The sequence below is a fragment of the Dendropsophus ebraccatus genome, chromosome 2 (assembly GCF_027789765.1).
Source record: "Dendropsophus ebraccatus isolate aDenEbr1 chromosome 2, aDenEbr1.pat, whole genome shotgun sequence".
Lineage (NCBI taxonomy): Eukaryota > Metazoa > Chordata > Amphibia > Anura > Hylidae > Dendropsophus > Dendropsophus ebraccatus.
In genome coordinates, this window is record NC_091455.1 from 13,072,217 (window position 1) to 13,087,439 (window position 15,223).

At 43.0% G+C, this 15,223-nt stretch overlaps 1 protein-coding gene across 2 annotated transcripts in view; it reads left to right on the forward strand.

Annotated features, from left to right (window-relative positions):
• Nucleotides 1–15,223, forward strand: part of FAM135B (family with sequence similarity 135 member B) — a 103,503-nt gene that overhangs the window by 41,281 nt on the left and 46,999 nt on the right. For both annotated transcript variants that reach the window (XM_069959813.1, XM_069959812.1), the window contains exons 2-4: nucleotides 1,961–2,056; nucleotides 2,273–2,352; nucleotides 14,316–14,455. In XM_069959813.1, coding sequence (XP_069815914.1) covers nucleotides 1,980–2,056; nucleotides 2,273–2,352; nucleotides 14,316–14,455 — 297 coding nt within the window. In that variant the 5' untranslated portion in view covers nucleotides 1,961–1,979. The remainder of the gene's footprint in view (nucleotides 1–1,960; nucleotides 2,057–2,272; nucleotides 2,353–14,315; nucleotides 14,456–15,223) is intronic.

Sequence of the window (15,223 nt, forward strand, 5' to 3'; positions counted from 1 at the left end):
CTCATAGGAAAGAACTGCGGCTTGCTTGCTTGCTTACTTGTGTCCCTGTCAGAGGCCCTGGCTTGGCTTCAGCAGGGACCTGCTGAAAAGATAGGCTAAAGAAAGTAGGGAAAACACCTGCACCTGTGAGTGGGCAAAATACAACATGTGACATAAAATAGTTAACCTTTGGTATAGCTCAGTTGTGCATAGAATAAGCTACATACAAACACAGTAGTGACACCTAGTGGGGAAAAACACTAACTACAGTGGATACCTCATCCCAGATGTGTGAACCCAAGGCAGTTACCTTACTCAGGTGCAATAACAGTTAAGGTGCCCGTACCAGGTCACCACATATAAGTCTGGAGTCCAGGCTGTAGAGCTCACAGAGCATTGTCAGGATACAATTCTATCAGGTCCAGCTATATACCACTTTGCTGCCTATAAGTGTAGGGAGCATTATGAAGTGAAGCACATACTTATTGCCTGATCTTAGATTAGTTTTCATGTGATTTTTGTTTTTTCCAGCACATAATGTATTTCCCATAGAGATGCTAATCCTCTCTAATTTCTAAACCAGTATGCAGCCTTGCTGGGGATTTGTTTGACAGTCGGGTAATGAATAATCTCGCTCCTATTGTCACTTCCAAGACTCCGGCACAAAGTGTTTTCTTTGCTTTTTGTTCAATTACAAGTGAGAAAATGGATAAAATTACAGATTCCGCTCGCTCGTCGCATGGAAAGAATTTCACAAATTAGATAATTTATTAGCGATGACTCCGAGACGTATTCCGGGAGCAAACGCTCAATTTTATAATCACTGTAAATATGGGAGAAAGATTACTCATTACCTCTAATAGAGGGAAGTCAGCTGTCTTACTACCATTCTATTTATTTCTTATTTCCTGAATCAAATGTTGGTTTTTTTAAAGCAGAAACTCGCAAAAATGTTTTTCCTCTCAAATCAACCAGTGACAGAAAGTTATACAGAGTTGTAATTTAATTCTGTTTAAAAATCTTTAGTCTTCCAGTACTTATCAGCTGCTGTATGTCCTGCATGAAGTGGTGTCTTCTCTCCAGTCTGACACAGTGCTCTCTGCTGCCACCTCTGTCCATGTCAGGAACTGTCCAGAGCAGCAGCAAATCCCCATAGAAAACCTCTTCTGCTCTGGACAGTTCCTGACATGGACAGAGGTGGCAGCAGAGAGCACTGTGTCAGACTGGTGAGACTACATCACTTCCTGCATATATATATATATATATATATATATATATATATATATATATATATATATATATATATATATATATATATACACACACACACACACACCACAGCTGCCGGGCCCGATAGAAGCTGCTATGTTATGTCCACCATGCTGTTCTGGATATTAGTACAAGGTCTTACAGCGTGTTGTGTGCACAGTAATAACTTGCTCACCTTCAGTCTATGGGGACGCGGCAGATAACACATCTTGATATCTTGATATGACGATGAGCGGCGCCATGGACGGCCTTATTAGCTGGATGACAAACGCCGCTTCTTTTATTCTAATGAAGCAACATTGATTTTGGCCGCTCTCCAATGACAGCCGGTCTCTTCATTTCCATCGAGGTGCTTGAGGGCAAATATATATATCCTGTATATATACATAGAGGAGTATATAACATGGCGCCATTATAGGACACCGGAGATTGGTGGAGGTCCTCCGGGTGCAGTCCAGGCTTTATTACCTGATCACTCTCTAATATATAAGAACACTGCAGGCTGTATTACCTGACCACTCTCTAATAAGAGAGAACACTACAGACTTTATTATCTGATCACTCTCTAATATAGGAGAGCAGTCCTGATCACTCTCTAATATGTAAGAACACTCCAGGCTGTATTACCTGACCACTCTCTAATATAGTAACAAGGATTTCATACCTTTATTATTGATGACATTTCTTCTCTCCCTCCTGTTTCCCTCTCCAGGTGATGACCTGATAATACAATGTCTGAGGTACAGGGGACAGTGGAGTTCTCCGTGGAGCTTCATAAATTCCACAATGTTGACTTATTCCAGAGAGGGTGAGTATATACCGTATCCATGATAAGATGTGTGAGCCCTGACAAATGGTGGGCCTGTAGCTGTGTCACTTCCTATCTATCTATCTATCTATCTATCTCCTATCTATTATCTATCTATTATACAGTATCTCAACTTCTTTTTCATAGGTGTCTTTAATTTAAATATATATTTTTTATTCCCGAATACACTTTAAAAATATTCTTCCTTTCTCCCAGGTATTATCATGTAAGAGCTGCACTGAAAATAACATCCAGGACTCCTCACAAGCTGACTGCCTCACTTGTAGGACCTACAGGTATATAACCAAGGGATCTATCTATCTATCTATCTATCTATCTATCTATCTATCTATCTATCTATCTATCTCCTATCTATCTATCTATCTATCTCCTATCTATCTATCTATCTATCTATCTATCTATCTATCTATCTATCTATCTATCTATCTCATGGCATACCATATATTGCTAATAAAATAATTGCTACTTTGTAACTGCAATACCACATTTTACCACATGGGGTGCTGTCTAGGTTACACAAGCACTTTCCATTAGTCTTAGGCTACGTTCACATCAGCGTTTGACTATCTGGCACCATTCCGTCTACCTTTTCCGTTTTGGAGTAAGCAAAATGGAAACTGTCGGATCTGCTAAAATCCCCATAGATTCCCATGATATTTTAGTGTGCTCCGTTTGCATGCAATCCGTTCAAGATCCGTTTTTTTGAACGGAAGAAAAAATAGTGTTTGCAGTATTTTTCTTTCCGCTTAAAAAAAACGGACCACGAACGGAAAGTGCACTTCCGTTTTTTTTTACATTGTAGTCAATGAGGACGGATCTAAAACGGAAGGTATTTCTGTTCACATCCGTTTTTTTCATCCGATTTTGCACTGAGCATGCGCAGAAGCAGCAAGAAACCAAAGAAGAAAAATAAACGGATAGAAAAACAGATGCCGACTGATGCAAACGGATGTACAAAAGTCAGTTTTTTTAAGCCAAAATACAAACAGACCATTAAAAAAGATGAACATTTTGCAATCAGTTTGCATCAGTCTGCTGATCAGTTTATGCTCATCCGTTTAATTAATATAGATGGATCCATTATAAACAAAGAAAAACGCTAGTGTGGCCGAGCCCTTAGGCCTTATACACACGCTGTATTAAAGAGGCTATAAAGGATTAAACAGCCCCACTCATGTCCTCAGTTTGTGTGTGATATTGCAGCTCAGTTCCAATAGTTGCAATACCACACAAAACCTGAGTGGCGCTGTTTGTGGATGAAAAAAAGCTATGTTTCTCTAATCCTATATAACCCCTTTTATTCTCTTTATTGCAGTGAGCCATAATGGGGCTCCCATAGAAGTGCATGGGGCTTTACTGTACGTTTTCTCCCAGATTTCATATAGAGGCTAAGAGAGACTTTTTGTCAGATGTTTTTATTATAATATAGACAATTTTATAATGTATTGTGGCGTCCCACTACTAGTGTTTCTCTTATGCACCTGCCCTAAAGTTAAATAAGTGTTGGATGAGGTATTCTAAGTTTCCCCACTAGGTGTCAGTATTTTTTATATTTATTATTACTATTGCACAGATGAAGGACGGTTATGGATTAAGTGATTTGTAACACGTGTTATGTGCTGACCTATCACAGGTGCTCTTTTCTTCTATCCTATCCCCTTCTGCCTCTCTCAGCACACAGTCATCCCAACCACTCACAGGAGGGTAAACAAACATCCCTGTAGGAGGAAGTGGATTTAGTCTTAGCTAGTTTCTCAGTGAGAGAGGACACAACCAAACCAAGTTCCTGCTGTAGTTAAGCCAGGGCCTGGCTTATGCCAGGACCCCTGACAGGAACCAAGCACATACTGTATGCAGCAAAAGACTCTATTCTTCAGTCAAAAAACTACTTTAACTATGCAGTGCTAAGCTAAAGTAGGGGAGAGCAGACACCAAGGAACACCCTAACCCACGCCAGGAACCCCAGCAATTGCTGAGGGACTATTCTCTTTTCTAAAAACACTGCAAGAAGCAGGAGGTACGTCTTCAAAATCCCCAGATGAAGGAGCTTACTCAAGACCCTTATGCTCTCTGTCTGGTCAGACTTAGTCTAAACGTGAGTACGAGTATCACTTCACTACTCATATATAGCTTCACTATAGTTCAAGCAGAGTACAAGGTCTACATTGGGCAGGGCTCCTCTGGCAACTTCCTCTCCTCTTCTCTCTACCTACTACAAAGCATTACTACTTGTACTCTTCCCAAGCACCTACCTTACATAGTAGATTATCCCCCCTTGTTCCTCCATATAGAAGATAGACCCTACCTGTGTGCCCTCATATAGAAGTTAGACTCCCCTCTGTGCATCTATCTAGTATTTAGACCTTTCTGGGCAGGACCCCCCCCCCCCCAAAAAAAAGTAGCATCCTCCATGTAGGCATCCCCTCCAGCATCATCTCATGTAGGTAATCCCCCCAGTATGTATTCCCCATGCAGCCACCCCCTTTCCCAGCAGTAATCTCCCTGGTAATCCTCCAGGTGATTAGACACCACCCCCACCACTGTGAGTAGACTGTACCTCCAAATTAGATACCCCCTTTTCAGTTAGCCAGCACATTCCATATTATATGGCAGTGTTATTTTGGCACTGTATTGTATAGCAGTGTTATTTTTGCACTGTATTGTATAGCAGTGTTATTTTTGCACTGTATTGTATAGCAGTGTTATTTTGCACTATACTATATAGCAGTGTTATTTTGGTGCTATACTATATAGCAGTGTTATTTTGGCACTATACTATATAGCAGTGTTATTTTGGCACTATACTATAAGGCAGTGCTATTTTGGCATTATACTATATGGCAGTGTTATTTTGCACTATACTGTATAGCAGTGTTATATTGGCACTATACTGTATAGCAGTGTTATTTTGGCACTATACTATATGGATGCATCAGACTAGGTTTGGTATTCTATGGTGAACTACAGTATATATTACGGAAAAAAACACGCCACTGGTTGCAATTGCGGAATGACTACAAATGAGTGTTGAACATAGGAAAACCCCATTAAATGTTGGTAATCCGATGACAGGAGACATTATGGGTAGAGGATAACACATGGCGGCATTATCCACCATATGGCTCGCCCTGCTCTGAGAGCTTTGGTCCCCTGAACCTGTCATCACAATTGTTCCTTCACCACGATGCGACCGCATGCACATCACAGTCTCGGTGCAGTAAGTGGGAGATTTCGACAACAGTTCCGTAAAACCAAAGATCTTCATCCAAATTCAAGTGTTAAAAGGGAAGAAAATGTCGAATAAGTCCATGGCCTGATTTAGCCGCAATATGTGACTAGGACTCTCGGCAGGGCCGAACCGTCCTCGCAGACCTCCTTAATCCCCCATTACTTAGATAAACACATGCTGTCCATAAATGCAATATGCTTATGCGGCTATTGGAGTGGAGCCAGATCCTGATGGATTATCATCTCACAGCGACTCGGCCATTTAATCAGTTTATGATTTACTTGAGCAATCAAAGCTCTCACGTCGTGGAGTCGGGGAGAAGACGTGAGGCCGGGAGGACTCCGCTGTGACATTCAGGAACTAAAGGAGGTCAAGATGATTCTTACTTCTCAGAATGGCCAAAGAAGGGAGGGGTGGGACAATCTAACGGTCCATACTATGTCTGTGCATGTAAAATTCTTAAAGGGGTACTCCAGAAAAAAGAAAAAATTACTTCTATTGAATATTCTTACTTCTTCCAGTACTTATCAGCTGCTGTGTGTCCTGCAGGAAGTGGTGTATTCTTTCCAGTCAGGGGAGCAGGAGAGGTTTTCTATGGGGATTTGCTGCTGCTCTGGACACTTCCTGACACGGACAGAGGTGGCAGCAGAGAGCACTGTGTCAGACTGGAAAGAATATACCATTTCCTGCAGGACATACGGCAGTTGATAAGTACTGGAAGGCTGGAGATCTTTAATAGAAGCAAATTACAAATCTCTGGCACTTTCTGACACCAGTTGATTTGAAAGAACATTTAGCTGGAGTACCTCTTTAAAGGTAGCAAACTGTCACTTTAAAATATGCGCAACCGAAAGGCGGTGACCGTATGCAAATTAAGGACATTTTTCATTATTTTCTGGAGGCAAAAAATACCCCTTTAGATAAGCAAATACCTCACCGCTCATAGAATGTATAGGTACAGGGATTCCTCCCTCTCCCATATGTGCTGCTGCTCTGGACAGTTCCTGACATGGACAGAGGTGGCAGCAGAGAACATTGTGTCAGACTGGAGAGAAGACACCACTTCATGCAGGACATACAGCAGCTGATAAGTACTGCAAGACTTTTTTAATAGAAGTAAATTACAGATCTTTGGCACCAGTTGATTCGAAAAAAAATAAAAAAAATAAAAAAAATAATATATATATATATATATATATATATATATTTTTTTTTTTTTTTTTTTTTTTTTTTTGTGAACTACCCCTTTAATCTCATATCTCCAGTATCTTAACTATTTTAATGGAAATCATTTTGTTTTGACCTTGAGCACAATGTAAAATCTCTAAGTCTCCAGTCAAAGGGATAATTAGAAAAAAAATAACGAACCCCAATTCGTCTAACAAGAGTCGGTTAACTTCAGACGTACCCTGGAGTCATATGTATACTCTTTTAATTAAGTAGCGGTGAGCAGCTTCATCGCCCTTCCAGTCATTCTGCATCCGTGACGCCAAGTCGGGGAAAGCTGCTGGTGGGAATACATCAGAGGCTGAACATGCTGGAACGTCAATGGAGGATGTGCAGAATGGCGGGAGCATGGTGCCGATAACCACCACACAGTCTCCAGATGGGGAATTGCCCAGAGGTGATAACAGTGACTTGAATATTTCATCTTTGGTCCTTGTGCGTCACCATGTGCTTGGAGTTATTGCTCGGCGCATACACTTATATACAGATGAAGCAGAGCCAATGGCGTCATATGTCTTCTGGTCCCAATAATAAAGGTGCCGCTAGTCTAGGCAATCTTAACTATCTTGCTTCCTAGGTTGTCACTAGTGTTGAGCATACTTGTCGATTTATTTATTTTCGGCAATGTTCTCCAAACCTGAACACTCAGCATTTGAAACCCGGTGCCTGGAGAAGTTGGATGCAGTCCTGGGAAAAACATGTATACAGTCATAGGCTATCCTTGTTTTCCTGACAACCCTAGAGAATCCGATCTCTTCAGCCGATGGGAGTTGCATTTATGTTCAGAGAAGGTGGCCCAGTCTCGAATAGTTCGACAAGTTTGCCCAACACTAGTGGCCACAAGAGGGACTACAGCCAAGGTGGTTTGTAGCACCCTTCCTCCACCCACCATAACCCATGCTCCTGTTAGGCCATAAACATTAGCTACGTCTTAGAAAAACCCTCTGATTTCAGCAATGAAAATGACAGCAATGACTGGCTGACATTTAAAGTATAGGTGGACAGCCAATTCTCCCCCAGTGGCAGAAGCTGGGTAAAGTCGGATGGGGCATGTTGGAATAAAGCTGCCCAATCCTTTGACCTCACACACTGTTGGTCGGGCCAAATGTTCAAGTCTAAGTGAAGGTCAGAAGAGAGAGCTGTTTGCCGTACGAGCCTTCCAATGTAAGCAGTATCCCTGGCCATCTGTCTCTGCACTCTGTAGTGCTGGGAAGGTTAATCACAGTGAGGTCACCAGCAACCTGACCTTAGATTAACCTTTCCCGCATTACAGAGAGCAGAGACAGCCGGCCAGGGACACTGCTTACATGAGCCGTCTCCGAAATGAGGGGGCAGGAGGGGGAGATGGAGAGAACAGCTCTTGTACAGATTTTATTGTCTTCAGCAGAAAGCAGCAGCTCAGAACTGGGAAAAAGAATATAACAAGTAGAGATTAGCGAAGTTCGCAAATATTTTTGCAAATTTGCGAATGTTCGCGAATAAACGAATCTCAGACAGAACAATAGTCGTTAGATACGATCGTCATAACGTTTGTAACTGTGATCGTTTACTCCAACTGATGCCAGCAAAAGAAGGAACAATGTGGAATTACAATGAATGATTAAAGAGCAAATGCGGAATTACAGCGAACGAATGTGGAATTCGCAAATCTCAACAAGGCGAATTTAACACCTGATTTGTCAGATTGCTTCGCTCATTTCTAATAACAAGTATGGATCGAATTGTTAGTCTCCAGGAGGGGGAATGATTCAAAGTGTATTTTACCTGACCAGAATACACACAGAGAAAAATTCAGTTTTTTTTTTTTGCAATTTATATGTATTGTTACGAGTTTACAGTTATCAGAAATGACACTGCTATATACCTGAATTGCATTTTTGCATTTTGCATATTATACCTTTTGTTGTAGCTGAAGCCTGTTTCGGCCAAGACAACATGACAGCCATACAGCACTGGTAAGACCCACCATGATACGGGCATTAGAAATAATACAACCAGTGTAGCTCATACATGTAGTGTTTCCTATGTTGCCTGTGTCACAAACTCGCCGGACGTAGGTGGGGAACAGAACAAGACAGTGAGCCCTAACCACTAGAACCCACCTTCTGATCCTACCTACTTGCCTCAACGGCCCTAAACGGCCGTGGACAACCACGGTGTCAGTCCCTGTCCTACACCAAGTGATACACAAAACAAGACAGACGAAACAAACACAATAATGCAAAGTCTACGGTCCGGGTCAGCAACGGCGGTCAGCGAGGTACAAAAACGTAAGGCAGAAGAAGAGTCAGAGACAGACAAGGAGGTCAGGGCAGGCAGCAGACAAAGCAGGTTGGAAGATCAAGCAATAGGTCAGGCAACAGAAGTAACAGAACCAGGAGAGCTGAAGCGCTTAGCTGAGTAACACTCAATAGCCAGCAGGGAAATGAAGAGCCTGCTGCTTTTTTTATCTGGAATCAGGGACTGGGTCCAGCACTTGATTGGATCAGCCCTGAACCCAGCACCCAGCTCAGCTGGACAGGTCTATAAGGAGTAACCCCTGCACTGCCAGAGTGTAACAGGCAATGCGGGTGTGGCTGGGAAACTAAGACAGCATTCAGACAGGACTGCAAACAAAAAACAACCAGAGGCTCAGCGCTTCCTCGGTCGCCCAGTACGGACCGAGGAGCGCAAAGTCACATTCCTGACAGTACCCCTCCTCTTATGAGGGGCCTCAGGACCCTTATTTAAAGGACCCGGTTTAGAGGGGTTATGGTCATGAAACTTCCGGATGAGACGTGGGGCATGTATATCCTTACTGGCAACCCACGTATTTTCTTCAGGACCATATCCCTTCCACTGGACAAGATATTGGATGGAATTTTGAATTTGACGAGAGTCCAATATCCTGTCCACTTCAAACTCCAGCTCCCCCTGGATGACCAGAGGAGCAGGGAGGACTGAAGGAAGCACAGGATTAACATATTTTTTGAGAAGAGACTTATGAAATACATTGTGAATTCTCATAGACCCAGGTAATCGTAATCTGAATGAAACAGGATTAATGATCTCTGTGATAACGTATGGACCAATGTACTTGGGTGCTAGTTTACCAGAGGGAACCTTCAATTTCAAGTTTTTAGTTGAGAGCCATACCTTTTCTCCTATACCGTAATCTGGACCAGATATGCGTCTTTTGTTCGCCTGTTTCTTAGCTGTCTCTTGGGCTTTGACCAAGTTCTGAAGAGCTTGGGCCCAAACTGTGCACAGTTTAGAATAAATACCTTCGGCCGAAGGGTTTACGGACTCTGACGCATGTACAGAAGAATATCTGGGATTAAAGCCATAATTACAATAAAATGGCGACATCTTGAGTGACTGATTTTCACGATTATTTAGAGCAAATTCCGCTAAGGATAGAAACTCTCTCCATTTATCTTGGCTCCCTGCAACAAAACACCTCAAAAATTGTTCCAGAGATTGGTTCACCCTTTCTGTCTGGCCATTAGATTGTGGGTGAAAAGCCGACGAAAAGGATAATGAGATGCCCAGCCGACCACAAAATTCTCTCCAAAATCTGGAGACAAATTGTACCCCCCTGTCAGAAACTACATTTTCTGGAACACCATGCAAACGTAAGATATGGTTTATGAACAATGTAGCCAAGGTACGAGCATTAGGGAGCTTACGTAGGGGAATAAGGTGACACATCTTAGAAAATCTGTCAACAACCACCCAAATGACTGTTTTTCCCTTAGAGGGTGGCAAATCGGTAATAAAATCCATAGAAATATGAGTCCAAGGTCTGGTAGGCACCGGAAGGGGATGGAGGAGACCTTCAGGTAGTCTACGCAGAACCTTGGATCTGGCGCAAGTTTCACAGGCGTCGACAAATGATTTGACATCTCTTGCCCATGAAGGCCACCAATAATGCCGTGAGAGTAAGTACTTAGTACCTGCAATTCCCGGGTGACCAGCCAACACAGAATTATGAATCTCCTCCAAAACCTTAAGGCGAAGGTTTGGAGGAACAAACAGTTTAGACTCAGGAGTGTTCCGGGGAGCCAGAGACTGAGATTCCGCAATCCGAGCTGCCAGATCGGGTTGCAAAGTGGCCACCACCACCCCGGGTGACAGGATGGTCTCTGGTTGCTCCCTGGGAACCGTGTCGATGTCAAAGCTGCGCGATAAGGCGTCAGCTTTAACATTTTTAGACCCAGGTCGAAAAGAAATTTCAAAATTAAATCGTGTAAAGAACAAAGCCCATCTGGCCTGACGAGGAGTGAGACGTTTGGCTTTATCCAAATATATCAGATTCTTATGATCTGTTAACACCTTAATTCTATGTTTAGCCCCTTCCAGAAAATGTCTCCATTCATCAAAGGCTAATTTAATGGCCAGAAGTTCTCTGTTACCTATGTCATAGTTGCTTTCGGCTTTGGAGAACTTCCTAGAAAAGTAGGCTATGGGTCTGAGGTTGGTGAGGGTCTCTGAACCTTGTGAGAGAACTGCTCCTACCCCAACCTCAGATGCGTCAACTTCAATGACAAAGGGTTGTTCAAAGTCAGGCTGAGTTAACACAGGAGCTTCAGCAAAACACCTCTTAAGCTTGTCAAATGCCAGGATAGCCTCAGGACTCCAATTAACCAGGTCTGCCCCCTTTTTGGTTAGATCAGTTAATGGTTTAGCAATAACAGAAAAACCCTTGATGAACTTTCTATAGTAATTGGCGAATCCCAGGAACCTTTGTAGGGCCTTAAGGCTACTGGGTCGCTCCCAATTTTCAATGGCTGTCACTTTAAGGGGGTCCATACAAAATGAGTTGGAGGTGATCTTATACCCTAAGAATGAGACCTCCTGTATCCCAAACTGGCATTTTGACAGCTTGGCGCAGAGGTGATTTTGCCTTAGCAATTCTAACACAGTACGAACATGCTGAACATGAGAGCACCAATCAGGAGAAAATATCAAAATATCATCTAGATATACCACCAAAAAACGACCCAGATGTTCACGGAACACGTCATTAACAAAATGTTGGAAGACTGCCGGAGCATTACATAATCCAAAGGGCATAACGAGGTATTCGAAATGTCCCTCAGGAGTATTAAAGGCAGTCTTCCACTCGTCTCCCTCCTTTACTCTTATTAGGTTGTATGCTCCCCGCAAATCAATCTTAGAGAACCATTTGGCTCCCACAATTTGGTTAAACAAGTCTGGAATGAGAGGCAGAGGGTGTTGATTTTTCACAGTGATCTTATTCAATTCTCGATAATCAATACAGGGGCGTAGACCACCATCTTTTTTACCCACAAAAAAGAATCCCGCCCCCATGGGAGAAGAGGAGGGACGGATGTGACCTTTACGCAAGCTATCCTTGATATAATCTCGCATAGCCTCTCTTTCTGGACAGGACAAATTAAATATTCTACCCTTAGGGTACTTAGACCCTGGTATCAAGTCAATAGTGCAATCATAGGGACGATGGGGAGGTAATCCATCCACCGATCTCTCATCAAACACATCAGCATAATCAAGCAGAAACTCCGGAATCTCCCCATCATCAGAAGAACATTCAGCAAGCGACAAAGAAATACAATGAGGAGCACACTCTGGTCCCCATCGAACCAGTTCCCTGTTGGGCCAGTCAAACACGGGGTTATGCTGGTCCAACCAGGGTAACCCCAGAATAATATCAGCAGACAAATTTTCCATAAGCAAAAAGTCAAGCTTTTCAAAATGAACTGATCCCACCTTTACCTCAAGATGGGGGGTAATGTAGCGTATATTACCCTGAGCAAAAGGGGCAGAGTCCGCTCCAGTCACATTCAACGGACATTTAAGCTGAAGTGGACATGCCCCCAGACCAGACCAGAAAACAGTATTAATAAAGTTAGCAGAAGCCCCAGAGTCAACCTGGGCATATCCCGAGATAAATTTATCTCCCAAAGTCAAAGAAATAGGCAACAACAACTTCTTTTTCTTGTCGAAGGTTACCTGTGCACCTGAATGACCCCCTCGATAATCATTCAGGCGCTGAAGTTTTCCGGCGGTGAACCAGGTCTAGCGGTACATTGTCGTACTTGATGCCCCGCTTTGCCACAGTAGAGACACAGATGGTTCTGGAGGCGATATGCACGTCTGGCCTTGGCGTCAGTTGACCCGATCTGCATAGGTTCGTCTTGCGGAGGGGACACAGGAGAGGAAGAAGAAGGTTTAGGAGGTAAGGTCAAAGGACATGAACCAGAAGGGAATTTAGACGTTTCTCTCTCTTTGCGTCTGTCCCGCATACGCCTATCTACCCGTATGGCTAAGGTCATAGTTTCCTCCAGAGTCTCAGGATTAGGATAGGCTACTAACAAGTCCTTCAGTTGGTCAGACAAGCCCGCACGAAACTGGAAACGCAGAGCTGGGTCATTCCAAGTAGAGGGTACACACCACTGCCTAAAGTCAGCACAGTATTCTTCCACTGGTCTCTTACCCTGTCTGAGTGTCGTCAATTGGCGCTCTGCCTCTGCTGCTCGGTCTGGGTCATCATACAGAAGGCCCAAGGCTAAAAAAAATCTGTCAACGGTCATTAAATCAGGGGAGTCAGAAGGTAGTGAGAATGCCCATTCTTGGGGTGGGCCCTGCAGGAGGGACATAATAATGCCCACCCTCTGGGTCTCATCTCCGGAGGAGCGGGGACGTAGCCGAAAAAATAATCTGCACCCCTCCCGAAAGGTCCGGAAATTTTTCCTGTCCCCCTTAAATTTCTCAGGGAGCTGCACTGGGGGTTCAGGAGCCTGCGGGGGGGTCAGACACATCTGCCTGGGCAAGGACTCTTGTTCCTGCACACGCTCAGCAAGGGTCTGAACCAACGTATTCAGACCCTGCATCTGGGTCACCAGGGTGTTCATAGGGTCCATGATGCAGGTGACCCAAAAATCTTCTTTCAGGCTGGCTATTCTGTCACAAACTCGCCGGACGTAGGTGGGGAACAGAACAAGACAGTGAGCCCTAACCACTAGAACCCACCTTCTGATCCTACCTACTTGCCTCAACGGCCCTAAACGGCCGTGGACAACCACGGTGTCAGTCCCTGTCCTACACCAAGTGATACACAAAACAAGACAGACGAAACAAACACAATAATGCAAAGTCTACGGTCCGGGTCAGCAACGGCGGTCAGCGAGGTACAAAAACGTAAGGCAGAAGAAGAGTCAGAGACAGACAAGGAGGTCAGGGCAGGCAGCAGACAAAGCAGGTTGGAAGATCAAGCAATAGGTCAGGCAACAGAAGTAACAGAACCAGGAGAGCTGAAGCGCTTAGCTGAGTAACACTCAATAGCCAGCAGGGAAATGAAGAGCCTGCTGCTTTTTTTATCTGGAATCAGGGACTGGGTCCAGCACTTGATTGGATCAGCCCTGAACCCAGCACCCAGCTCAGCTGGACAGGTCTATAAGGAGTAACCCCTGCACTGCCAGAGTGTAACAGGCAATGCGGGTGTGGCTGGGAAACTAAGACAGCATTCAGACAGGACTGCAAACAAAAAACAACCAGAGGCTCAGCGCTTCCTCGGTCGCCCAGTACGGACCGAGGAGCGCAAAGTCACATTCCTGACAGCCTGTTAAGTGATTCTAGCTGGAAATACTCAAGTTATCATGGTTGGCTACAGATTTGTCTTTTAACTGGAAATTCACCAAGTGGGCAGTAACGTACCGAAAAGAGGAAGAGATGAACATAACCCATTCTCTCTATATACAGTGATACTTTATATGGTTTGTGCATTATTTTATATCTATCATTTTCTTTATTTTGCAGATGACCCTGGAGCATTTTCCCCGTGTGTCTACGATAATGTTGTATATAGTCGGATATTCCAGATACTTTATAGGAATGAAGACATAGACATTAATGATGTCATGATATTCAAGGTGCACCTATTCCTGGATGGAGAGAGGGTTTGTACTCTATAACTACTATAATACTGCCCCCTATATACAGGAATATACCTACTATAATACTGCTCCTATATTCAAGAATATAACTACTATAATACTGCTCCTATATACAAGAATATAACTACTATAATACTGCCCCTATATACAAGACTATAACTACTATAATACAGCTCCTATATACAGGTATATAACTACTATAATACTGCCCCCTATATACAGGGATACAACTACTATAATACTGCCCCCTATATACAGGGATACAACTACTATAATACTGCTCCTATATACAAGAATATAACTACTATAATACTGCTCCTATATACAAGAATATAACTACTATAATACTGCTCCTATATACAAGAATATAACTACTATAATACTGCTACCTATATACAGGAATATAACTATTATAATACTGCTCCTATATACAGGAATATAACTACTATAATACTGCTCCTATATACAAGAATATAACTACTATAATACGGCTCCTATATACAGGTATATAACTACTATAATACTGCCCCCTATATACAGGGATATAACTACTATAATACTGCTCCTATATACAAGAATATAACTACTATAATACTGCTCCTATATACAAGAATATAACTACTATAATACTGCCCCCTATATACAGGAATATAACTACTATAATACTGCTCCTATATACAGGAATATAACTACTATACTACTGCTCCTATATACAAGAATATAACTACTATAATACTGGTCCTATATACAAGTATATAACTACTATAATAC